At 39.9% G+C, this 27,963-nt stretch overlaps 1 protein-coding gene across 1 annotated transcript in view; it reads right to left on the bottom strand.

Annotated features, from left to right (window-relative positions):
- The window catches only part of wasf2 (WASP family member 2), a 35,343-nt gene that overhangs the window by 3,273 nt on the left and 4,107 nt on the right, over positions 1-27,963 (bottom strand). Inside the window, exons 2-8 of the mRNA XM_052036654.1 lie at positions 14,983-15,151; positions 13,413-13,547; positions 10,346-10,499; positions 7,228-7,345; positions 4,401-4,531; positions 3,278-3,433; positions 69-568 (exon numbers count right to left, since the gene is read on the bottom strand). Coding sequence (XP_051892614.1) covers positions 69-568; positions 3,278-3,433; positions 4,401-4,531; positions 7,228-7,345; positions 10,346-10,499; positions 13,413-13,547; positions 14,983-15,115 — 1,327 coding nt within the window. The 5' untranslated portion in view covers positions 15,116-15,151. The remainder of the gene's footprint in view (positions 1-68; positions 569-3,277; positions 3,434-4,400; positions 4,532-7,227; positions 7,346-10,345; positions 10,500-13,412; positions 13,548-14,982; positions 15,152-27,963) is intronic.

Genomic DNA, 27,963 nt, shown 5'->3' with positions numbered 1-27,963 from the left:
ATTGTTTGTTGCTCTAACATTCCCGGCTCCTTCAGCCTGACCCACAGAAACAACACACCCAGTTTCACCTTGTCGAATCGCTGACAGCAAGTCGGTCCGAGCATCGCTCACTGGTGGCAGAGCTGCTTTTGGTTTTGGTTCCGATGACTGTGGCGGAGGGGGTGGCACTGAGCCACCACCAAATGACATTGGTGGCGGGCCAGGAGGTGGAGGGGGAGGAGGGGGAGGAGGGGGGCCGCCTCCTCCAGATGGTGGGGGTGGGGCAGGGGCAGCAGGGAAGTGATCAGTGGGAGGAGGGGGAGGAGGAGGAATTGATGGGGCATCAGTGTTGGGGAAGTGTTGATTAAACTGCATTGGGGGCACTGATGGGGGTGGGGGAGGTGGAGAAATAGGAGGTCCCTCCAATCCCATGAATGGGGGTGGAGGTGGCAGAGTTGGGGCTGGTGGTGGTGGTGGTGAAAGCCCAGCTCCCATAGGCGGACCAGGGGGTGGTGCTGGAGGAGGAATAGTTGGACTGACAACACTACTCCTTTTAATGGCTGAAGAGTCCTGCTTGTCCATGGTGTAACTATAAGTGGAAAATAAAACAATGAGCACGTACACAAAGATACAACCTCACACACACACACGCAAGACTTGTAACCTGAACACTCACTAGAATGACTTTGAACAGTGAGCATCAGGTACATTTTACAGTCTCAGAATTTTTACTACCACATAAAACCACGTGAAAATATTACTCTACTAGAAACTGAAATGTTCAAGCACGTTTAAGTTTGTTTGGTCCTGGTGGGCAGAATCAGATTTATTATCACTGACTTATACGACATGAACTGTGTTGTTTTGTGGCAGCAGTACAGTGCAAAGATATAAAATTACTAAAAGTTACAAAATAAATAGTGCAAAAATGAAAGGAATAATGAGGTAGTGTTTATGGACGGTTCAGAAACCTGATGAATTAGATACCATTAGATCCATTGAATCACAAAGTCTTATTTTGTACATTGGGAAGCATGAAACCAAGTGTCAGTGATAATGACTAAAGATGATCTGGCAGCTTGCTCTCAGCAGAGAACTACACAGGAAAACTAAGTGGAGAAACTGAATGGCAATCAGAGCCTCAATGTTCATTGCACAGACCCTTGCTTTAGTAATCATCGGGGCAGCAGTTCTGATTGAAGGAGCAAGCCGCAATGCTAAAACCAGTTGGGGTTTATGCTTATGCCAGTTTTTAAAACCAGTAATGATAGCAGCCTGGCATTATTAGGAGTCATTTTTAAATGTCAACTGTGTGATTCCACTGCAGTTCACATTTGAGAAGGACAAACAGCAATTTTTGTTATTTGTTTTCCCATCCCCAATGGGCCTTGAATAGGGGGTGGTGAGCCACCTTCTTAAGTTGCTACTGGAGTGCTGTGGGAACAGTGTTCCAGAGTTAGGCAGCAATGATGAAGGAACGGCAATGTTTTCACATCGAGGTGTTGTATGACTGAAGGAAAACTGCAGGTGGTGGCGTCTCCATGCAGCTGAAGACCCATCATTCTTGGTGATGTAGGTTGTGAGAAGCTGTTGGAGTAGCTTAGACTGACAATTGCAGTGTAGTTTACAGATGGTACTTAATACAGTCACTGTGTGCCAGTGGTGGAGAGAAAGAATGTTTAGAACTGATGGATGGAATACTAATCAAGTCAAATGCTTTGTCCTAGATGGCTGATCTTTGAGCTGCACGTATCGAGTGAAGACCTTGTTTGGTCCTGGTGGTAGATCTATTGAAAGACACCATCTCTAAGGAACACTGATTTGTTCTTTGCAGACAGTGGATGATAAGCTACGGGGTGTCAGGAGAGTCAATCACCACAGGATACTTAACCTCTGACATGCACTTGCAGCCATGATCATCTCTCTCCAGTCAATAATCCTCAGGATGGTGCAATGCCATTGAATGTCAAGGGTAGGTGGTTAGACTCTTCTTGGAAAGAATCATTTTTGTGGAACGAATGCTACCACTTAGCAGCCCCTGCCTGAATGCAGTCTAGGTCTTTCTGCTTGTTGCCTTGGACTGGTTCACCAGTTGCAGCTCTGCACATGGAATTGAACACTGTGCAATCAGCAGCAAATATCCTCACACTTTTGACCTTATAATGGAAGCAGCGTAGGCCACTGTCCCAAAGCTGGGATGATTGACCTCCAACAATCTTTCTTTGTGCAAGGTACGACTTCAATCTCTGGAGTATTTTCTCTTTGATGGCCATTTGTTTCAGTTTCACCAGAGCTTTTTGTTGCTTGTCAAGGGCAGTCACTTTCATCTCACCTCTGGTCCATGTTTGGACCAAGGCCGAGATGAGTTCCAGAGAGGTATTGGCAATGCCCAAAATAGGTACTTATCACTGATGAGTAAATGATATCAGATAGAACTGATCAAGGCCACCTTGTATTGCTAATACTTTTAGTAGAGAGTAGGATCTATCATGCGCTGTAAATCATCCCTTTGGAACAGCACAAACCCAAATATCAAATGGTTTTTCAGAAAGTGAAACGGTGGCATGTCTGAGAAGGTGAAACTCCAAGCATTTAACTGACAAACTTCCACAGATGTACAGTGGAGAGCATTCTGACTGGTTGCGTCACAGCCTGGTATGGAAACTCCAATGCACAGGAACGCAAGAGGCTACAGAGTGGTGGACTCAGCCAGGGTACAGCTCTCCCAGGCATTGAGGACATCTACCACAGGTCAACATCAGCTTCTTCCCCACTGCCATCAAGTTCTTGAACCAACCTGAAAAACCTTAACACTGCCTCAGACTATATTTTTATCCTTTCTCAGTCTTGCACTAGTGTTTATTTTGCACGTGCAAGTTATGTTTAATTTATGTTAATTTAAGTCTGTTAACTTATGTTTGTCCTCATCTTGTAACGTGATGTGCTGCTGCTGCAAAAAGCTGATTTTTGTGGCATTTATACCCTGCCTATGACAACAATAAACTTGAACTTTGTAAAACACACCAGCTGTGCTGAAAGAGAGAAAAGAACCTGAAGGTGGGGAGATTTGTGGATGAACAAAGTCCTATTAAACATAGATGGAATGACACTAAAATGCTGCTGTAACTCAGATCTGGTGGCCTTCTGCACTAAGCTGGGGTATCACTGTTCAAACTGAGACAAAAATAATCAATGAGCAAATTTTGCAGTTTTTTTTAAAATTGAAAAGAAAAATTAATCACTAACAGATGATAAAACATGTACTATAGCCACTCATATACTTGTTACTTGATCTTACCTAAAATCAGGTGGTGGGGGAGGTAAGTCAGCCCCTGGTGATGCTGGAGGGGGCGGCATGACTGAATCACGATATGGTCCATGAGTTCTATAAACAAGGTCCTCATTGGCATTTGAACCTATACTTCCATTAGAACAGATTTCATTGGCGTTCGAGCTGCAAGGTAGTTCAAATAACCATAAATATGCAAATCTAGAAGTCTGCTACCAGAGTATTTCAGCTGCAATTTATTTTGGGTCAACACTGTAGTGCAGCGGTTAGCGTAACGCTATTACAGCGCCAGTGACCCGGGTTCAAATCCAACCGCTGTCTGTAAGGAGTTTGTACGTTCTCTCCGTGTCCGCGTGGGTTTCCTCTGGGTGCTCCAGTTTTCTCCCACATTCCAAAGATGTACAGGTTAGGAAGTCGTGGGCATGCTATGTTGGTGCCGGAAGTGTGGCGACACTTGCGGGCTGCACCATCCTCCCCTCCCCCCCCCCCCCCCCCCCAATCACTACGCAAAAAGACGCATTTCACTGTGGGTTTCCATGTACATGTGATTAATAAAGATATCTTAAAGATATACAAATGATTAATTTGCACTAAATTGTACTACCTCTCAAAATCATTCAAATTGAAGGAAGATGCCTATAATTTAGATATGCCTCAAATAAAAAATCCTTGATTTTATGTTCTTCCAAATGTCTTATCGTTGACCTGCACGTAGTTGGCTGAGGTGGCATCAGCAATTTGGTTTTAACGCCCCTTAGACTGGGGACAATTGGTAAAGTAAGGTTGTTTCTCTGCTATTAGTGTTGGAAGTGAAGTTGAGAGGACAAGGATATCAGCTTGTTATGTAATCAATTTTGTGACTAATTCATGGAGACCATGGGAGAAAGAAAAAGTGGCAGTGTGTAAAAATCTCAGAAATATTGGGACTACATTGTGGTAGTTTCACATTGCACAGTATACTTAGTGGGTCAGTCTTAAAGTATACATATTTAAAGGAGAGTTGTTTTAGAAATGAAAAATCTACCAGCAACAAATTTTTAAACATCCACAAGAGTAAGACATGTCAGAAGCGGTTTTTCATTGCACGTAATGTCAAAGTGCAGTATCAGCTTTTAAAAACAGCAAAACTTACATAGATTCTTCTGTAACAGATTTCGCTTCCACAAATTCCTTCCCCATTTTCAACCTCTCCCATTCCTCTTTCCTCGTTCTAATTTTCCGTGGATTCAAATTTCCTCTATTTGAAACATCCCTTTTCTCTTTCTAGAAGTCAAAACAGCATTAAACACAGTTTAGTTGTAATGCTTTAGAACACTTAAACTTCTTCAGAACTGCTTAAACAAACCAGAAAGGAGCAAATTCACAGTACAATGAAACACACATTTGCAAGTGTTATCACAAGTGAGTAATGAAAGACAACTCACAAGCATTAAATTATTTTTCATCAGTTAATACCTTTGGGACAGGATTTATGGAATTAACATTGAAACACATCAGGTTTTAAAACCATGCATAAACTGAATTATTATGTAGAGAACTTTTCACAAAGCAGAATGCCCACAATGCTTCTTGAGAACATTAACAAAATTTGACTGAAACATTATGGCAGGTGATTAAAAACGACTGATGACAAAGTGGTAGGTTTTAAGGAGTTTCTACACGAGACCTGGTACACAGAGGGAATGCCAGCTGCCAAGGCCCTAACCTTTGAAGGCCCAGCAAGAATTAAAGGGGATTGTTAAGAGGTCAGAACTGAGTGTGCACGAAGCAGATGCCTCTGCAGCTTGTGGAGCTAGAGGTTACAGAGATAGTGGCAAGTCATTTATGGAATTGGAAAAAAAGGATGCAAACTTTAAAATTCAGTTGAAATACAGGCGTCAGCCACATCTCTGCTAGTAGCACACTTACCCCAGGAGCGGGTCTTAAACTCAGTGCCTTATGCTGCAAGTTTGAGCAAAACAGCAAGTCTAGCCTGACATTGTAGTACAGAACATGTCATCTTTCAAGTGAAGTGTTAAACCAGAACTGAATGCCCCCTCAGCTGGTTCCAAGAGATCCCACGGCACTGTTCTGAAGACTGGAGGCTAAGGCTGCTGCTACCCAGAGGACTACAATGTTTTACCACAAAAACTGATCACCATGTTTCTGAGAACTTACTGTGAGCAAATTAATTGCCTTGCTATCCTTCACAGCAATGATGACCAAACTTCAAAATAGTACTTCACTGGCTATCAGGTGCTTTGGAACATTCTGACGTTGTGAGCAGCTCTCCAGAAATGCAAGCGATTCATTTTTCCATCAATGCAGGTCTTTAATTGTAAATGGAAGCCACATAGGTCAGCATACACAAGGCTGATGGGTATATGAAACAGCGCCAGTTATAACATTGGCAGATCTTTGGAATACATCAATGTAAGAGGGTAGAATGAGGGAGGGTAGCGAGGAACTGTCAATTATAGAGGTAACAAAGGCAGGAACGAGGAGCAGTGTGTTTCAATTGCTGAATTAGTGATAAAATTGAGATGGAAATAGGCTGTCATTTTTTGGTGGCATGGGTACATGATCCAAAGCTCATCCCAGAGTCAGGAATGACACCAATAAAGAGCCTGCTGTAGCTTCAGACAGCTGCTCAAGGGTGGGATGAGGTGGAATTCAGAGAATGTCATGGAGATGAAGGTGGGTTCAGTCTTCCTACTACTTAGTTCAAGAAAACACCTGCTCAGTTCGCACTGGACGTCACTCAAAGCAAGTCTGACATTTACACAAAGATGAGATAGTACGCCTGGTATGGAGACTCAAATGTGCAGGATCGAAAGAGGCTGCAGAGGGTTGTAGACTCAGCCAGCTCCATCACGGGCATAACCCTCCCCACCATCGAGGACATCTTCAAGAGGTGGTGCCTCAAGAAGGTGGCATCCGTCATTAAGGACCCTCACCATCCGGGACATGCCCTCTTCTTGTTACTAACAAGGAGCCTGAAGACCCACACTCAATGATTCAGGAACAGCTTCTTCCCCTCCGACATCAGATTTCTGAACAGTTCATGAACCCATGAAGACTATCTCGTCATTCCTCTTTTGCACTATTTGTTTTTGTAACTTATAGTAATTTTTATGTCTTTGCACTGTACTGCTGCTGCAAAACAACACAGTTCACGACATATGTCAGTGATAGTAAACCTGATTCTGGTTTGAGAAGCAGCTTTGTGATTTAATTGAGACCAATCTGGTGGCCTCACTGCACTGGGGCTAAGAATTACTGAAATGGGAACACGGAGTAAAAAGGCCAATGTCCATGAGACTAAAAAGACACTGCAACAAAAGAAAAAGCTTTGAAGTGGTAGTAAATATCTTAATGGTCAGTGTGTAAATATGGGATTCAGTACCTCTTCTTCCTTTAACCAAATCTGGCTCCAATACCTTTTAATGATTTTCCAATATCCTGCCTACAATTTGCTCAAAAAGCAGCAGATAACACCAGCAGGTGGGGTCAACAGATTATTCCTAGGAAGTCAATTCACTGCAGTATCGAGGCTGACAATGTAACCCCTTGCAGTGTGTTATGGAGGATGATCTACAAGTCACTATTCTGACTGTACATTTAGGGTGAAATTGAAATCAGCTCACCTGCAGATTGTAAGTGCTACAGGGCACCAGGAGTTTTGGAAAATCATATAACCAAGATGGAAAGTATGTTCAGATTGAGTGTTCATTTAAAAGAAACTAGAGTTGATAAACTGTTCCTTGTGGCATGCAACTTGCACCTATCATAGAGGTATAAACAGAGCTCAGCTTCGTGCTGCCAAACTGCTGTCCATTTTAAATAATGGGATCAACTAACCAGTGCAAAACAAGAAATGAGGATGTTACTAGGGCAGTTCATAACTATGAAGAATTCAGATATTTTGTACAAGTTCCAAATCACGCATTCACTATTGAGGCTGAAATATAAAGCAGTACCCGATGCTTCCTTTTTTCTTTCATGATATCCTTTGTGTCTTGCAGCATTTTTTCTTTCCAGAGGTCAAAGAAGTAGGAAGGATCAGTGTAAAACTTAAGGCTGTCTTTTCCATCCTCTCTGCAACAAAAGAAAATTACCATTATTAAAACCTCAAAGGCCACAAGGATGTTAATGGATCTGGTTTGATGCTAAAGATGATTCAGCAAGCTAGGCAACATTAAGCCATTTACAAGGAGATCTGATACGACAGCATTTTTACACTTTCTCAAAAATAATCCTTTCCTTAAACAGCTAAGTTTCTTGGTAAAAGTTGGCTTTGGAGTCAAAAGCTCCAGTGCCTGAGCTGCACAATCACCTGGCACCTAAACAAGATCAAGGATGCACTGTATCAGTAGAAATGCAGTTTTAGAATAGTACTTTAGCACCATCTGCCTGAAAAATTACTGTCACAATTCAAAGACCAAAAAAAGGGCTCTCTCTCTCTGTTCCAGCCATGATTGGTACTCAAACTTCTTTAATAAAAGAACCAGTCTTTCATCTCATTTGCCTTTTGCTGTAACTTGCGCATAAACTGGCTGTCACATTTGCCTATCTGAAAACCGATTCGCTGGATAGCAAACATTTTGGGGCGTCTTAAGGGTGTGATATTTAGCTCCACACAAAAAAAGCATCTCTTCCATTTTATCAACAGATCTGGTTGACAGAAATAATATTCAAAACCCCAGTTACTCTAATGATTGAAGAGAGAATTATTTAACAGACACTGCATAAAGCAATACACTGTGATCCAATGTGCAAAGTTTAATTTTAACTGTAACACATTTTACAATAAGATAACACTGGAGAGAACTGCAGTATATTGCCTTATCTTTGGGTAAAGTGCCAGGACGTCATCTGCAACAGGGTATGCACAAAAAGGTGTGAAATAGCAAGCAGACATTAAAACCAGCTAACAACATTGAGGAGACAGGATAATGAGAAACAGCGAGACAAAAACCAAACTGCTGGAGAAACTCAGCAGCCAGGCAGCATCTGTGGAGACAGAGGGATAGTGGACATTTCAGGTCGAGACCCTGCATCGGGACAGAGTGTAGAGGGGTGAAAGCCAGCACAAGGAGAGGAGGGGAAGGGGCGAGGCAGGGGCTGGCAGGCGATAGGTGGAGGTAGAGTCAGAGGCTGAAAGGTTCGGATTTCTGAACTGTTCATGTATGTTACCTCATTTTCCACTATATTTATTATTTCGTGGCTAAGTTTGCGGATGACACCAAGATAGGTGGAGGAGTAGGGAGTATTAAGGAGATAGGAAGGTTGCAGAGAGACCTAGATAGTTTAGGAGAATGGGCAAGGAAATGGCAGATGAGATTCAATGCTGAGAAATGTGCAGTTGTACACTTTGGAAGCAGAAATAAGCGGGTAGATTATTATCTAGAAGGAGAGAAAATTCAAAGTACGGAAGTACAAAGGGACTTGAGGGTACTCGTGCAAGGTACCTTAAAGGTTAACCACCAGGTCGGATCGGTGGTAAAGAAAGCGAATGCTATGTTGGCATTCATTTCGAGAGGTATAGTGTATAAAAGTAAGGAAGTGTTGATGAGGCTCTACGGGGCACTAGTGAGGCCTCATTTGGAATACTGTGCGCAGTTTTGGGCCCCACATCTTAGGAAGGATGTGCTGACGTTGGAGAGGGTTCAGAAGAGATTTAAGAGGATGATTCCAGGAATGAAAGGGCTTACGTATGATGAGCGTTTGTCGGGTCTTGGACTGTACTCACTGGAGTACAGAAGAATGAGAGGGACCTCATAGTGACATTTAAAATGTTGATAGGAAAGGACAGAATAGATGTGGCTAGGCTGTTTCCCTTGGTGGGTGAGTCCAGGACCAGAGGGCACAATCTTAGAATTAGAGGGTACAGTTTCAAAACAGAGATGAGGAGAAATTTCTTTAGCCAGAGGGTGGTGAATTTGTGGAACTCCTTGCCACGTACAGCAGTGGAGGCCAGTGGAGATAGATAGATATCTAAATAGTCAGGGTATCAAGGGATATGGGGATAAGGCCGGAAATTGGGATTAGAATAGGTTCCCCCCCCCCCCATTTCTCATTTCTTTTTTTCCCTTTTCCTTGGAGCAGACTCGATGGGCCGAATGGCCTGCTTCTGCTCCCTTGTCTTGTGATCTTGTATTTTATAGCAAGTTTTATGTCTTGCACTGTACTGCTGCCACAAAACAAATTTCACGACAAATGTCAGTGATAATAAACCCGATTCTGATGTGGAGACAGAGGGGTGCAGATTCTGGAGTATGGCAAGTAAGGAAGGTGAAACATAGTGAGACAGTGAATGTGCAGCTTGATGGAATTTGTCATGCGAGGGCTGATTGAATTCTTTCATGTATGAATCTACAGAATGTCTTTGTTCTCACTGAATAAAAAGGTAGCAGGATGATCCAAAGTCAGAGGAAGGAGCACCAATCAAGATCAAATGCACCCACTCCTTTAACAGCTGTACACTTGGACTGGCCATCCAAGATTGGGTAGTATACTTTTAACCTCAAAAGTGACCAAGGTAAAAGACTCAAAAGCAGATAAATTGATGCGACTCTGAACTTTGATTTAATTACCAATTTAATAATGTCGTAATCCATTATGCCTGGGGAAGAGAAAAATCAGAAAATACTAGTAAATAAAGAGCTCACAAAAATAAAGGTGGAAGTCTGAAAGTGGTTTGCAAATAAGTTTCCACTGCAGAAAGTTTCACTCAATAGCCAGGGAATAATTGTTCCCTGAACAAAGGAATTGAGAATGCAGTACTCTGTTGAATTCAGAGTAACATATTTGATGGCATAATGCAGACAACTTAACTGGTTCGAATTTTTTTTTTAACAATATTTCAGCTTTTATCAAATCAGTCCTGTGCATTACAAGTCTGAGGTCAAGTAGTGGTAAATCAGAGAAATATTTTCCTCTCCCTGTTCAAAATATGCAGGCTACTAGCTGAAATAATTCATTGTTAATGATTGAATTTTATGACAAAGAAAAAAAATTACATCTTTCCATGTTTTACTTCCAGAAACAATTACACATTTATCAAATTTTCAATTCAATCTTGTTAGTTTTGCATACCTGTATGGAGTTAGAATATGAAGAGGTGGTGGCTTGTCACATGTATTATATGTGTCATTAATTGGAATTGGCAGAGAGGTTCGACAAAACAACTGCTGGTCCTGATTTGTAGAGCTCTTGAAGGCTTTCCTCAGGTTAATAGTTTGCAGTGAAACTAAAAATAGAGCAGGTTAGAAGGTCAACTGTATTCACGTCCATTTGTTAGTCAATTTTGACAAAAAATTCTGTATGGTTCTATTCTATAACCTTCCAATACATTATGCAAGTAACCATTCTACATATACAAGCCCAGCCAGCTACTCTGCTCATCTTGGCTTGTTCCTTTCCTGACCCAACAGCCACACAATTACTTCTCCCAATCTTTACAGTGTACAATGAAGTAAAATGATAAAGATATAATACACTGATGTCATTAGAAAAATACCAAGCTGTTTCCTGAACACTCAGTGTAGTGCACCACTGCATCACAACACACATTTTCTTTGTCCGTGTCTAATGTGAGCTGGGGGCAATTAAATTGATTGAGACTTTGGTAGCAATGCACAAGCTCAACCACTACTCAGATTTAAACTGCTAAATGTAATTCTGAAGATGGGTCTGAAGTAGTGCAGTTTGGAAGAATGTGGGGTGTTTTTACTGAAACACAAGATTGAGAGAGGATTCAATAGGGATGAGAGGTTTGCTTCCTGTAGCTAAAACTATGGACTACAGCCCAAGGTGACAATTTAGGACTGAGGGGAGGAGACATTTCTTCACTCAGGAGGCTGCAAACCTTTGGAATTCCCAACTTCAGAGGGTTACAGGTACCCCATCACCAAAATTCTTTTGGAGATGAAGGGAATCATAAGTAAATGGGGATCAGACAGGAATGTAGTCAAGGTCGTGGATCAGCTACGATCTGACTGAATGATGCAGCAAATGTCACGGTCCTCCACTTCTTACGTTGCTAAAATGTTAGAGAATATATGTTGGAAGGATTAGCAAATTACCCTTGTTCTTCCAAAGTGACTGCTCATTTTAAGTAGTATGTTGCATCTATCAAGTCTGCACATTGCTACGAATGTAACTGAAAATACTTCGGAAACAGCCAATACACAGGGTCTTAACAGCTCCATAACACATTTAAGTACAAGCTTGGGAAGTCTCAACCCAATTTGCACATTTTACACAGGACCACGAAAACCCAAATGCTATTCGTCTGCTGACTGGAATGGCATTACAAAAATTGGAGAGGTGTTGACAAGGATTTTTGAACACAAGCAATATTGGGATATAAAAAGTTACATTTTTCAGAGAACCTTCCGACTATAAATATGAGCAGGATATCATTCAATAAGTTATAATTTCCACCCTTCCTATCTTTACCAGCTAATTCTCCTTTTCCATCTCTTTGATAGAAACCATCCACTAGTCGTTTCCCCTCCTCAAAACAAAACCTTTCTCCACATTTTTAATCTTGGTTGTATCTCTAAAATAATGCCTACAATAGCAGAGCTTCCAATTAACCCCCCACCCTCCCTCCCCGGTCAAACTTTACTCCCTCCAAACAAATATAGGAGATACTAGACTTGCCCCATTTCTTCCTCCCATTGCACCGACTTGGATCCACCACAAAAACACTCCCGACCCACCAACCCCATCACTTTCCTCAAAATTATAAAATAGTGATCACAATTTTAGGTTAAGTTTAACGGGAGAGGACTTCTGAATCACACATCTGCACCATCCCCAAGACCAACCATTTCTATCTTCATAATCTCTATCGTTGATGCTCCACTTCTGATCTACTCTTAAACCCGCCCGTGTCTTTGTTGGACTCCACATGAACTTATTACCAAAAGCTGCTGCCCATGTTGTAATTACACTGTCCCACTTACCCAACAACACCCCCCACCCCCCCCACCCACTGATCTACATAGTCTCCAGGTAAACAACAGCTCTAGTTTAATATTCTCATGTTTCGCTTCTCTGTTCTATTATATCCTTGAGCCTCAGCGTCATACTTTGACACTAGCACTATGAAGCTGCAAGATGTTTTATGTTAAAGGATTATATAAATACAAGCTCTGTTGATCAGACTGGCATGTGTTACTTATGAGATTTTATGATTTACTGTATCCTCTACATTCAGGAGATTAAACACAGATTGAGTGACCGCTTTGCTGAACAGTGCCATCTTGACTAAAAGTGCAAGTAGTCCCTGGGTTACTCAACGATTCCGCTCCTGAGAACTGTCCGTATGCTGATTTCTCTGTTGGAAATATCTGTTTTCTATAGACTGTATCGCTCTACACAACTTGCTATAATTCTTTCATTTCATTGAATAATCACCCTAACACTACCAGTAATTAAAGTAATGGAAGATACTTAATAAATACCATGAAACATTAGCTTAAAAATGCATGGGAGAATTTGCATACCGTCAGATTTCCATAAGTCAGGTCATCCGTAACCCAGGGAGCCCACGTACAATCCCCAAGCAAACAAGATTTCTGTCCCACCTCTGTCCCCGACTACCTGCCCCATTCCAATGAAGCTCAGCACAAATCCAAGGAACACAGTTTCATTTTTCTAGATGTATGTTGCAGCTTTATTTATTCGTTCAATCTAATTTGGACTGTTTTTGACCAGAGAATGGTTATCTGGCACATGAAGACTTTGCTCACCAACCACCCTTAATTATCCTAGCTTTGGCAATCTAAATAGTAAAATCTAGTTTACAAACCCCATGCACCTTGCACATCAATGGGATTACAAAAACACTCCTTGCTACTTTTAGGACTAATTACTGTACAAAAATATTTAATGAGAAAATAAAAAAACACAATAGGTTCTCAAGCAAGTAATCACAGTCAATGTAAATATGTGCCGATACACAAAAAGAAAAGATGTTCTGCATGTTAACCTTATTATGCAATGGTGCCCTGTTGGTTTGGGATGGAGAGGGGAAGAATTTCCTTCTAACTTAAGGATGGGAAAAGCTAAACACACAGAATGAAGTTTATTTCTTTGCACAAGGGTCATTTTAAATGACTCACCACACAAACAAACTATTTTACATTCTTACCATCTTCTACTTTGGGATCAAGCTGCGTTACTTTAACTTGCAAACGGTCAATCCGTTCTCCAAGACTGTTTACTCTAAAAGCAAAGCTGCCTGCTTCCTTAAACAGCTCACCAAAAATATCTTCGGCATATTTACCTGCAAGAATTAAAGAAAACTGATAAGCAGTCAAGGCTTATAAAATACTCACTTCACGATGCCAGGATTGCAATTCTTTAGCTATTTTATTGCACTTGCATGCAAATGTCAGAAAGCACCTTGTGGAGTGCACCCTGCCCAGTCAAACAGTAAACTGAACTTGCAAAGTAGGAATTAAAAGTGACTGCCAGGTAGAAAACTGTATGTGATATTCTGAATATGTAAAGATAATTGAGACAATTTGGAAGGGGTGGTGGGGAGCAAAATATGATAGCAATAGTTTTAATAGATAAGGCATAGGTAATGGCTTTACAGGGCAGCCCAATTAAATAAAATTCAGAAGGGTGGGGACTATAGGATGAAGAATACTATTACAAATCCACTGCCATGTATTACAGCTTTAGCAAGGCAATTAAAGATAAGAGTCTAAAAGTTATAAAATATTTACCAATTAAACTATTTTTACATCCATATACATTTTAAAAGTGCATCAATGTACTTTGTTTAATACAAATATCTCAAGTTTCTGGATTAATTTACGGAGACAAAACTTGAGTGTATATAGTTCCATTTTCTTCCGTTTGAGGCAGAGGTCAATTCTGACTACATTACCCATTCTAAACGGTTCCTTTATTCCAGATCACAAACCAAAATTAAAGTTTTTTTTACAATATACTTCCTCTTATTAGATGGCACCACTTGAAACTACAGTTGAATAAGATGAAGTAAGTGTCATGACAAATGGGCCATGGTCAGCAAAAGAGAAAGCACAAAGAGTTGGCAGTGAAAGAATGGAAGATGCCACATAAGTAAAAGATTGCCTGGACAGATTAACAAATAAGAGATATCTAAACCTTAAACCAGAGTTTCCTCATTGTTGAACTCAGTTAATATGGGTTTTCAAAAGGCTGAATTAAGGCACTGGAATACCAGCCAACTCATTTGAATATAAATTTTATGGCTGCATGAAAGAAAAGCAAGAGAAAGAAAAGTTAGTTTTACAAAGACTTTCTGTAATGGTGCTCAGGCATTTCACAGGCACAGCTTCCACTGGTCCACCCACGTGACCAGATGACAACATGCACGGCCTAGCTGCGACACAGATCTGCTATGAATGGAATGTGGATGCTCTCAGCCAGCAACCTCATTCTTGTGAATCCACAACTGGAAGACAAATGTGTATCTTAACAGCAAGATGCACTCAGCAAGTTCCAGCCCAATAATTTTTTTTCCCCCCACTCCATGCATGTTATCTGACCCATTTTGAATGCCCGTTAGGTTTTGCTTCAGATTTCCAGCAACAGTACTTTTCCACATTCTTGCATTATTTCTGTAATCCAACATCATGCCATGAGTAGCAACTTTAGCAGACTCCAATGGGCAAAAACAAGCTCCTTTCAAAGTGTAGGCATTTGAGAAAAACCATATTACTTACTCAAGCTGCCAAGTTGCCTGATGACATTTGAAAGGGTGATGTTTGTTACACATTCCAATTCACTGGGAACGTTACTGGGAAGAGGCTGGCGACACAAGTGTCTCGGTTCAATGTTCCTCGTCACCAAAGGCATCGTAGTCCAAGTTCAGGCACTATTCAAGATACTGATCTGGAAATGCAAATAATAGTTTTGAGTATTCCAAGGTTAGTATCACAGAATACAGTAACAGAATGACAACGTCAACTTTGTTTTTTTTGGGAGATATTTCTTCAGAAGATCCTCCTTCTGCTGAAACACAAGTTTCAACTTGAATATCCAGAAATACTCTACACTTAGTCTCATTCCAAATGCACCCCACAAAATAACAGTTCTGATAAAGCCAAATTTCCATCACAGATTCCAGAAGTTATTTTTTCTTCCTCCCAAGTAATTGCCATTTGCATTTGTGGCTTCAAATTTATGTGGAAACTAGAAGGGAAGGTTAAAGGAAGTATTTCCAAACATAAATTAAACTGTATAGATCTGAAGCAGGAAAAGTTCTCAAATGGCCTCATCAAAACCTCCAAAAACTTTTTTAAAATCATCAACTGAGCCAATAATAAAGTCAGCATTTTAGAATCTATGGCTGTTCAGTCCATCTTGTTTATAAATGACAGAGAAAATAATCTCTTCCTACTAAACTCAATACCTGCTTACCAAACACAGGATGCAAAGAAGATGACTTTACTTCATGCCAATGTCCAACCTTTTCTACATCAGAATGACGTACTGTTAAAATGAATTGCTGGAACACACCACAAGAATTCCAAATGCTTAGGACAGGAATTTAAGTACTGCAGGAGCCACACCCTTATATTCTGCATCACACATTGACACAAAATATGCCAATAAATCTCAGTTCACTACATGATGTGCACCTAAAATTCTGTCATTTGAACAAAGTTCAATTTTTTATTAAAAGATTTTTATTTAAAATCTACAATCTATTGAGCCAGGGTTGTTTGATTGTTTAAATTAAACCTGAAATACACTCCCATGAACCAAGAACAACATAAGGATCAGGGTTACGTTAAAGTCTGAGTGAATAGCTGAATCTGGAACAAAGTAATCAAGTTTTATAATTTTACATCTGTAATCTGGGAAGTAAAAACTTTTATTAGAAGGCTGGAATTTATTAATCCATTGTGTACATGTACTGTACAACTGTATAAATATGAAAGTCATTAAAAGGTCCTAACTCAAATACATCTAATGGTTGCCTGCTAAATAAAACTCCAATTACAGCAAAGCAGTTGCTATATAAACAGCTGAGGTTATTCCCCAAGTAATGAGGGTGTCCGCATACTGTGGCATTTACACAATTCCCACAGGAGATGTTTGTCAGGAAAATTCGTATTTCAAGATGAATATTCTTTAAAAAAAATCAGGGATAAATTGACAAAACTATACTTTCCAAAAACAACTGATGAATGAAAAAAATCTGACAATCACCAACCCACAACAAAGACCTGGTAGAACTTGCAATAATTTTGCTCAAGAGCTAACACACAAAGGGTTAAACCAAGTGCTTGTGAGTTCACTGACATAAGTGCTAATTTTGTGAACTTTAATGTTCAGACCATTGACCTAGCACGTTTCAGCAAGATGTCTCACATACTTATGCTCTGAAACACTTGGCTAATAAGCCCATGTTGCTAAAATTTTATTCAGTTCAATGAATAGGGATTTCCTATCAGAAGCATTGCAGTTCTTCCCGAACTCTGGTGTGGAAACAGCTGTAACAAAGCTGCAAAGACAGTCAAAGTTTGTCTGAGATGAACAAGAATCTGCAAGTGGCATTAGTCCCAACATGTACTGACAAAAATTCACCAGCCCACTTTTTCTGTAAAATGAAATATCCTATCATTATCCTGCATGTGGCAACTTATCCCTCCCTCTCACTATTTTCACCCAAGTTCACCGTTTTAAAAATAATTTTATCAATTAAAATTTACAAGGGAAATGTATGCCGGATTTAAGGCAACATGGCACTAGCATATCATTCCAAAATTAACACTTCCTGTTTCGTATTCTTACAGGATTACATTACTTTTGAACATTCATAAAAAGACCAAAGAGCAAATAACATGGGTTCAAATATTAGTTCAATGCACACAGATTGTTTTAAGTTATTTTAGATATAGTGAAGATTCATAGTTCAAGATAAACCAAGTAGGTGACGAAATGAATTCATGCAATGACTATAAATTAGAGAATATGGTACTTCATTTTAGGTCCACTAAACATCAAACCAACCATTCCAGTATCACTAGTTATCTGGAATAAAGTGCAAAATGTGATAGCACAAAGAATCAATGATCAAAAACTTAACTAATCATATTTTGTAACAATGATGATTCTGTTTGAAAAGCAAAAATAGTACAGGTCCCAGAAATCAAAAATTAAAATCCTGGACATACTCAAAGTCAGACAGCATCTATGGAGAAAGAGCCAGCTTCAGGTTGATAATCTTTCATCAGATGATTGAGTTGTCTCACATACACAAGCCTCCCCATTAATCTGTACTAAAGTAATTTTTTCCTGTGCTGGTTCTACTGATAATAGTTGTTTACTTTGAGGGTACACTGCACTCACATCCATGTGCATCACTAAACTTAGGTCTTAAAGCTTATGTCACAAAACAATTATCAGGCAATTACTTTAATTCATAGGCCGTAAGGAATGCAGTAGGCATTCATTTTTTTTTAAAAACAGCTTTAATCACTACAATAGCACCAGAAAAGAATGTAGCACAAGAACATCTGATTCATTAAATTAAAAAAACTGCAGATACTAGAGATATACGACTCTAAAACTAAAACAGAAAAAGCTAGAAGCACCCAGCAAGTAACATAATCACGTTATAGGGCCCCTGCACTCATCCTGAGTTTCCTGTTGACTGCCACTATAATCCTCCATCCCACTCTGACTCATTTTGACTCCCTGAGCTGTTATAAGGAGGCCTAACACAATCTTAAGCAAAAACTCTTCTGTCTGGGAATGTTACAGCTTTCCAGGCTCAATATTAACTTCTCCAACTTAAGGGAATTCACTTTCTTTATAATCAGAATTGGTCACTTCGGTTCTAAGTCATCCACCTGTGATATTGGCTAAGGTTTCTCTCTTCATTATAGTGCAGCCTGACCTGTTGGGTACATCCCACAGCCCTGCTATCAGCAACACAACACAAAGTGTATTCACCATCTAACTGCTCCCATTGACCCATGTAACCTGGCCTCTCCCTATCAAAGAGATTGGCCTCATCTTGCCCATCTCTCACCACCTTGTTAGGAATGCCCAGTTGTTGCAATTCTGCATTCATTCCTTAAATGTTAGCCATTGCGCATCTCACTCCTCCAATCTTCACAGTTTGCTTTGTTTTAATTAAGGACCTTAGTTTTGGATTTAAATGCTTCATTCTCTATCTAATGAAGAATTTTATCATGTTACAGTCACTCTACCCTGGCACCGCATAACAAGATAAACTAATCCTTTCTCACCACACAATACCCAATTGAAGATAGCCTATTTCCTAACTGTCTGCTCATATACAGTAACATGCAAAAGTTTGGGCACCCCGGTCAAAATTTCTGTTACTGTGAATAGCTAAGTAAAAGCTGACCTGATTTCCAAAAGGCATAAAGTTAAAGGTGACAAATTTCTTTAATATTTGAAGCAAGATTACTTTTTTCCCCATCTTTTACAGTTTCAAAATAACAAAAAAGGAAAAGGGCCCGAAGCAAAAGTTTGGGCACCCTGCATGGTCAGTACTTAGTAACACCCCCTTTGGCAAGTATCACAGCTTGTAAATGTTTTCTGTAGGCAGCTAAGAGTCTTCCAAATTCTTGTTTGGGGGATTTTCACCCATTCTTCCTTGCAAAAGACTTCTAGTTCTGTGAGATTCTTGGGCCGTCTTGCATGCACTGCTCTTTTGAAGTCCATCCACAGATTTTCGATGATGTTTAGGTTGGGGGACTGTGAGGGCCATGGCAAAACCTTCAGCTTGTGTCTCCTGAGGTAGTCCATTGTGGATTTTGAGGTGTCTAGGATCGTTATCCTGTTGTAGAAGCCATCCTCTTTTTATCTTCAGCTTTTTTTTTACAGACAGTGTGATGTTTGCTTCCAGAATTTGCTGGTATTTAATTGAATTCATTCTTCCCTCTACCAGTGAAATGTTCCTCCTTCCACTGGTTGCAACACAAGCCCAAAGCATGATCAATCCACCCCTGTGCTTAACAGTTGGGGAGGTGTTCTTTTCATGAAATTCTGCACCCTTTTTTCTCCAAACATACCTTTGCTCATTGCAGCCAAGTTCTACTTTAACTTCATCAGTCCACAGGACTTGTTTCCAAAATGCATTAGACTTGTTTAGATGTTCCTTTGCAAACTTCTGACGCTGAATTTTGTGGTGAGGATGCAGGAAAGGTTTTCTTCTGATGACTCTTTCATGAAGGTCATATTTGTGCAGGTGTCGCTGCACAGTAGAACAGTGCACCATCACTCCAGAGTCTGTTAAATCTTCCTGAAGGTCTTTTGCAGTCAAACGGGGGTTTTGATTTGCCTTTCTAACAATCCTACGAGCAGTTCTCTCAGAAAGTTTTCTTCCAGACCTCAACTTGACCTCCACCGTTCCTGTTAACTGCCGTTTCTTAATTACATTACAAACTGAGGAAACGGCTACCTGAAAACGCTCTGTTATCTTCTTATAGCTTTCTCCTGCTTTGTGAGCATCATTTATTTTAATTTTCAGAGTGCTAGGCAGCTGCTTAGAGGAGCCCATGGCTGCTGATTGTTGGGACAAGGTTTGAGGAGTCAGCGTATTTATAAAGCTTTGAAATTTGCATCACCTGGCCTTTCCTAACAATGACTGAACAAGCCATAGCCCTAACAAGCTAATGAAGGTCTGAGACCTTGGTAAAAGTTATCTGAGAGCTCAAATCTCTTGGGGTGCCCAAATTTTGCATGGTGCTCCTTTCCTTTTTTCGCTCTAAAATTGTACAAAACAAAAATAATACACTAATCTTGCTTAAAGTGTTGAAAAGAATGTTTTATCTTTAACTTTATAACTTTTGGAGATCAGTTCATCTTCTACTCACTAAACTATTCACAGTAACAGACATTTTGACCAGGGGTGCCCAAACTTTTGCATGCCACTGTACTGGACCAAAAAGCCATCCTGTACACACTCCAGATGAATCATGGGGGACACAAGGGACACAAAGGAGATTTAAAGCAGCTGGATATAGGGCATAAACACAGACAGGTATAACTTTGAATTTACATACAATACTTTGCCAGAAATCAAGCAATAACTAAGAAAAATTGTGAAATCATTCTGTAACAATCGTTCACATTTCTGAAAGAAAAACAAAGCAGGTCTTTAGAGAATTATTGTTCAGCCAATTTGCCCTATATGCCAACTTGAAATTAATGAACTAAATAATTTTTAATTATGTTTCTTGCACAGCTAAATACTTCACAGCAAAGCAGCAAATGCCATCAAGCACTTAGTTACAAAGTTGTTTTATATATAAACTAAAGTGGGGAGGGGAGGGAAAAGAAATTTGAGCACTTGGTTCATGGCAATACAGGAGCGTGGGTATTTTAAGGCTTAGCTTACAAAAGATTCTTTGGTACAAGAACTGCTATTAAATGAAATTTGAAAAAGGCAATGTTGGGGAAAGAAATTAAAAAGTTGGAGATCCAAAAGCTACCAACCCCTCTCTGGCTATGAAAGGCAGTGGATTCTTGCTCAGATTTAATCACACACAATTCCAACATGTCATAGTTGGATAACACTGTTCCTCTTTGGGGATGGGAGCAAGGGAATAAGGCACAGAGGGATGTTTACCAGGGCCTTGGGAACAGATCCACTTTATATCAGTGTACAATACGTCAGTGGCACTGCAACCACAGGGAAGTCCATCAACACCACCTGTTTTACCATTCAGTTAGACTTTAGCAAATTAGTATCTCATCTCTATTCCATGATTTTTGTTCCTGAAAAAATTTCCTACTTAACGCCTATCTAACAATCTCAAAACAAAAATTTTAAACTTCCTCAATATCCTATCATTTGTGACTAAAAATGTGCTTCCTGATTTCACTCAAAATATTCAGCTCTAATTTTATGATTCTCCCATCAGAGGAAACAGTTCTGTTAGAACCATCCATCAAATAAATCCCTTTTAACACTTTAAAACACCTAGAATAAATTAACAGTTTGGACAAGAGCACTTGAGGCTCATGCATCTTTCCCAAGGTACAGTATCCATGACAGACAGGTGTGCATTTTATATTACACCTTTCACAACCAATACTGCCCAAAGGACTTCACTGCCTGTGAAATATTCCCCAATTGTAATCACTATTGTAAGGTTAGAACGACCACCAATTTATTCACAGCAAGCTCCCATAGAAGCAATATGACAACGAGCAGATCTGTTTTGTTTCCAGTATACTGATTGAGGAATAAATATTGTATCTGAGTTATGAATGCCCAACTTATGGACACACTTACCTACAAACCAGCTCCCATAACATCATTAAATTCAAATATCCAACACAAGTTTGTTCCTATTAGAATTAGTTTCCTTTCTTTCTCCATTTGTACTAGTTTTTCTTTCTTATCAGTCTTCTGTACTTTTCATGCCATTCATTACAATACTGTGGAGGTATAGTTACCATATTGAGTGAGTCTTGGGCATTTTCCAACTTGCAGACAAAATTGACTTATGAACGTCGGTAAAACCCGTTCCTTACCCAGGGAAGGCCAGTGCACGTTATAAAGTCTCATCTAGGCTTTGCACAACTGAAGCATCACTTTCACGTTCCATCTAGACGAAATCCCAACCTTGCAGATTATTTTATACCTGTATACCTAAATGACCACTAAATAAGCTAATAAAACAAGTTTATCTCATCAGGGGTGACCAGACTTGCATTCTACTCAAAACTAGCTTCTGCAGCCAGCAATGAAACCCTACAGTCTGAAACAAAACTTATAATTCAAGTTCAAGGATCATAGTGAAATATCATCAACTATAAAACAATGCTAGAAACACTCAGGTCAGTCCGCAACTATGGAGTGATGAGCAGCTAACATATCATATCAGTGTTTTTTTTTAAACAGTGGCTTTTAAAAAGTCAGAGTTAAAGGTTTTTAAACTACATAAAGCAACGCGAAAGACAGAAGTGCATACAGTTGCTTATCTGGCATTGCCCAGACTGTTCCGAATCTACTCAATGCAAAAAGCATGAATTTTATAGTAATGGTAGGGAAGAACAGCTGAACCACTTTTACTTACCATGGCTCAATACAAACCAAAGGTGGCATTAAGCATCAAGCTCAAGACAATTTGCTTTTCACCAATGGAGCACATCACATATGGCAAGTACTTCTTGAAGGCTCTTCAATGCACCCCAAATTACATTTTTAAGAGAGAATATTTTAACATACAATCGTAACTGTCCGTCATTTTGCTTTAATCAGAAAATAGCCATTGTGACCCTGCTACCATTGACCCTCAGACCAGTCACAGTTAATATTAACCCAGCATTTCTCACAAAAGAATAAAATGAAAAATCCCAGTCACCCGCATTATCACAAGCAGCAAACACTCATCCTGATAACAAAAATTTGAAAATTTTCACGTAGCTCAGGAGTTTAGGTTCAAAATCCTTACTTAGTTACTTTCTTGAGGAAAAAAAACTGCTGCAGGAACTTAGTGGGTCAGACAGCATCTGTGGAGGCAAAGGGATAGTTGGCAATTTGGGTCAAGACCCTGCATCAGTCCTGAAACATTGACTATCCCTGTGCCTCCACAGATGCTGCCTGACCCTCCGAGTTCCTCCAGCAGCTTGTTTTTTGCTCCAGATTACAGCATCTGGAGTCTTCTGTGTCTTGACATTCTTGAGGGTTGATCTCAAAGAGCTACCTTAAATACCTCCATACCTCATTCTGAACATCAATCCTGTTCCAAGAGTATATCAAAATGATCACATTAATGGACAAGCAATACAGAGGTCTAATAAATGAGATATTAATTTGAATTCAGATTTTTAAAACCAGGAAATAATTCTACTAATAAAAGTTAAGACAAATCTGTCAAAGTGCTCTGATGCCAAAGATCTACTAATGACATTTAATAAAGGAAACCTTCCAACCTTACCCAGCCTGGATTACATGTGAAAGCCATCTCAGACCATGTGCTTTGACTCTTCGTTGCCCTTAAAGCTGCTCGATAAGTCACTGGGTTATATCACTACCAGCAGTTTACCAGCATCTCTTCAGGGCAATGAGTGATTGGAAATAAATGCCAGTCTTGCCAGAGCAATCCACCCCAGAATGGAAAGGGTCGAGTCATTTGAGCTAGTAGGTTGCACCAGGATACCAAGCTAAAAGAGATCTCTGGATTTAGAACCAACATGATCAAGTGTCAATTTTAAGCCAGTGAAAGATTTTACAATAAAACCAACTTGTAGTTTTGAAGCACAGTACAGCAAATCAAGGAAAATAATATCTTATGGGCTGCATTTATTTTTGCAGTACGTGAGTTTGTGCAAAATCAAAGGATCCTTCTGAAAACGAAAACTAAATTTAAAACATAAAAGCATTAACTTCATAAATTAGAAGCCAAGTAGCCGGCATTGTATAGAGTCAAGCTTGCTACATTTCAATTAAGGTGTCAAAAAAATACCTCGGTGGTTGCTCACCAGCTGCATGACAGTGTGCTGCTACTTCCTACATACTGCAAAACTGAAGTTCCCTTAATGTCAGCCAGTTCCTATGTTTGCTGTGTAGCTCTTTAGAATTCTGTAGCTCTAGTCTGAAACAAAAATTACAAAATCCCAAAGCTTTCCATCCAAAAGCACCAAAATGATTTTGAAATTATTCTCTGTGCAAATTGGTGAAATTTATTTATCATTTTAGGACATTTGAATTAATGTAAAACACACTCAGGTTTCGATAGATAGATTGCAGTTTGCCCTAAGCCTCTGGTAATGAAGTGTTTCACTATGTCCCTTCCAACCTACACACAACTGACAAATAGTAATGAAGAAAGTGTATTGGTTCCCTTCCCCCACACGGTTCACTAATCTGAACCACCAGCAAACTTACTTCCTGTTAGGCGAGTGCAGTTAGTTTTTACTTGCCCCACCCATCTACAGTGTTTATACTCCAACATATGACATATCACTATTTGAACTTTGACTAGGCCCCTTTCTGTAAGCCACCTGGTAGCAAATAGTGGTCTTTTGTTTAGGTACATCACTGAGCAGCCAGAAAGTTTCATGGAGGAAGACCAACAAACAATAAGATGCACAAAATGTTCCGTGGATTCATACTGGGACTATCCCAATTATATGGGCATACCACACCCAAGGCTTTATTTCTCAGGTTTATAATGTCGGTCAGCACAGGGAAATACAGATCAATGTTGAAACACTGCTCTTGATTACTAAGTGCTCTCCAATTGCTAGTCACAAGAATAAAGAGCATTCCAGCAGCTCTGTAACGCATCTCTTACAATCCTTGGATTTTGCCATTTATCATAATTCAACTGAAAAAGTCATATGAACCTGTGATTTGTTTTCATAAGTACAGGACAGAAACCATCAGCAAAATAACATGTGATTCTATCAAAAGAAAACAAGTACAGCACTTGTACAAACTCAAATTAGTTCGAAGGTGGTAAAAGTAAATTTGAGGGCCTTTTGCTGCTTAACAGACATCCAACCAGTCCCCATTCATCTGACTGAACTCATTCTCACACTGAATAAATTAACTCATTTTCTCCAATCAAAAAGTGTAGCTATGGAGCCCAAATGGGTCCAAGCTATGTCCATCTCTTTGAGATATTTCTTCTTTCAGTCCTATTTAGGCCCCTCCTTCACTGCTTTTTCTGGAACATTGATAACTATATTGCTTCCTGCTCTTGTAAATACTCAAAAGTGTTGTCACCTTTGCAGTCCATTTCCACCCTGCATGGTAAGAACATAAGAAATAGGAGGATGGGGAGGAGGCCATCTGGTCAGTCGAGCCTGCTCCACCATTCAGTGAGATCACGGCTGATCTGGCCGTTGTCTCGGCTCCACCGACCTGTTTCCCCACAACCCTTAATCCCCCCACTATGCAAAAATCTATCAAACTGTGTCTTTAAATATATTTAATGAGGGAGCCTCTACTGCTTCCCTGGGCAGAGAATTCCACAGATTCACTAACTCTCTGGGAAAAGCAGTTCCCCCTCATCTCTGTCCTAAGTCTACTCCCCGCAAATCTTAAGGCCATGTCCCCTAGTTCTAGTCTCACTTACCAGTGGAAACAACCTTCCTGCTTCTATCTTATCTATCCCTTGCATTATTTTAAATGTTTCTACAAGATCCTCTCTCATTCTTCTGAATTCTTGATGACAACACTTTCCACACCTGTGCTTCCCAGATATTTTCTTTTTTTATAACTACAGTTTCCCCTCCTCCATAACCTAGGCACTCAACTGCATTAGTTCCATAGTTCCATTTCCTGCACTTCTGCTCTCAAACACTCTCCTTGCACACCGAACAAGGATTGGCTTCCATCTCATTAACCTCCACATTCGATGGAGTAGTCTCCAATTCCTGACACCTTCCCTACTTCATTCAGCATTCCTAGTTCACTCTTTCATTTCCCCCACAGGAGCAGGAGTAAGCCAACTGGATTGAGGCAGATCCAATTATGGCCACAAAAACACTTTCCTATTCTCTCCTCATACCCCGACTCCCTGTGGCTTAAGTATCTGTCAATCCCCTCCTCTACCTCCACAGTTCTTGGGGGTAGAGAATTCCAAGTATTCACAACCCTCAGAAGAAATTTCTCCACCTCTCCATCTTAAATGGAGAGGTGGAGGAACTTCTATTTTAAAACTATGCCCTGCAGTTTCCAGATACCTCATTCAGGGAAATATTTTTCTCAACATCCACTGTCAATGCCCCTCAGAATCTTTTATGTTTCAATAAAATCACCTCTCATTCTTCTGTACCCCAACAAGCATAGGTCCAACCTGCTCAGTCTTTTCTCCATACATTAACCACTTCATCCCAGGAATCAACCTAGTGAACCTTCTCTTCACTGCCTCCAATGCAAGCATACCTTTCCTAAAATAGAGGACCAAAGCTGTACATATTGTTTCAGATATGGTTTCACCAGTTACAGGGAGAACGTGCAAACTCCGCACTGATAGCATCCGAGGTCAAGATTGAACCCAGCTGAAGCAGCGGCTCTACCAGCTGCATCCTTTTGCTGCCTGATTTTAGTGTGCGACACAATGTGGTCTCCTCTACCTGGAGAAAACAACAACGACTGTGTGACCACTTTATACAATGCCTCTGCTTGTGATCTGGAGCTTCTAGTTGTCTCATTTTAATTCCCCAGCACCTTTCCACCTTCTCATGCCTTTGGCCTTCTTTCACTATTGCAAGGAAGCCCAATGCAAGCTGATTTCCTGACTTGGCTCATTATCGACCTCAGATTCAATGAATTAAACAACTTCAGCGAAGTAACCTTTTGAGTTCAAATTAGTACTGGCTAGTTCTGAAGACAGATGAACCTATTAGTTTTCTTCCTCTTCCTCCACAAACGCTGCTTGACTTGCTGAGAATTTCCAGCATTTATTTCAGATTTCCAGCTTCTGCAGTGTTTTAACATCTTCCAGCATTCTTTCATTTCCCTCCCCTTCCATTTTTATTCATTTCCTACTTGCGTCTCCTGACAGATCAGCTTAGTCTCTCAGGCAAGCACCACTAATGCATCATTCGATTTCTACCCTATCACACACATTCTCTCCTCTGCAACCCTCCCATTCCCTCTTCCCTGCAACTTGAAAGATGATAACTAATTTGTGTTCTGATGAACAGTCACAGATCCGAGATGTTAAATATTTATATCATGTCCTGTTTGCAGGTGACCAATAAAGACATGTTCAATTAAACAGCTACAAAAAGGAGACAGACACCAATTTCTGAAGTCAGCTGACTTTTCCAATGCCTACAAAGTTACTGGTGCTACAGAATTTTCAATGAAAAATTCAGAACTTATTCAAATATCATACAATTGAGGACAAATGGTCAGAAGATGTGTTCCTGCCTTCATCATGATCCTTTGGGTTAATAAGATTTTACAATTTATGCACAAAAGTTTTGCACCGAAAACATTGGCAAGAGCTGTAAACAGTGCTCACTAACGAGAAGATCGTTAACACATTGCATTCTATTAAATTCTACGTCACTTTGCAGGAAAATAGCACAAGAAAAAAGCACAAAGACATACATCTATTCATAACTTTCTAGTTATGATATATTATAACACATTTTTCCATGAAAGGGTTGATAGGTCTCCCAAGGTCCATCATCAACCTGAAACATCATTTCCGCTCCGCAGATATCTGTCCCGAATATCTCCAAGATTCCATTTTTTATTTTCACCTCTATTATTTGCCAAGATGTACCCATAATTTCTGGACTAAACTTAGCCTCATTCAATTCATTGCACATACCTAGAGAACAAAAATAACTTTGAAGTACCGCAATAAGAATTTGTGCATGAATACATTCTGTTTACAATAATTGGAGTATGTAAATACATTTGATCATTTCTGACACAATTCAATGACATTTTCTTTAGCCTCTATTACAACTTGTCTGCATTTAGCTCCTTTAAAATATCAAGTGGCTGTGCTAATGATATTAACCCCAAATCATAACTTAAAATCTTAAATTAGATCATCGGCAAGAAAACCCATTCAAATACAACAGAGGAACTCAAATAAGTTGAGCAGCATCCGTAGGCAGAGGGGGAGAAATTGTCAACGTTTCACGTCAAGACTCGTTGACTAATTGGAGTACCTGAGGAAAACAATATAGAATCACCAGGGACTTTAACAATCAATATTGAATGTTGATGCTAA

The sequence above is a fragment of the Pristis pectinata genome, chromosome 22 (assembly GCF_009764475.1).
Source record: "Pristis pectinata isolate sPriPec2 chromosome 22, sPriPec2.1.pri, whole genome shotgun sequence".
Classification (NCBI taxonomy): domain Eukaryota; kingdom Metazoa; phylum Chordata; class Chondrichthyes; order Rhinopristiformes; family Pristidae; genus Pristis; species Pristis pectinata.
This window is presented reverse-complemented; position numbering and strand designations above follow the sequence as displayed.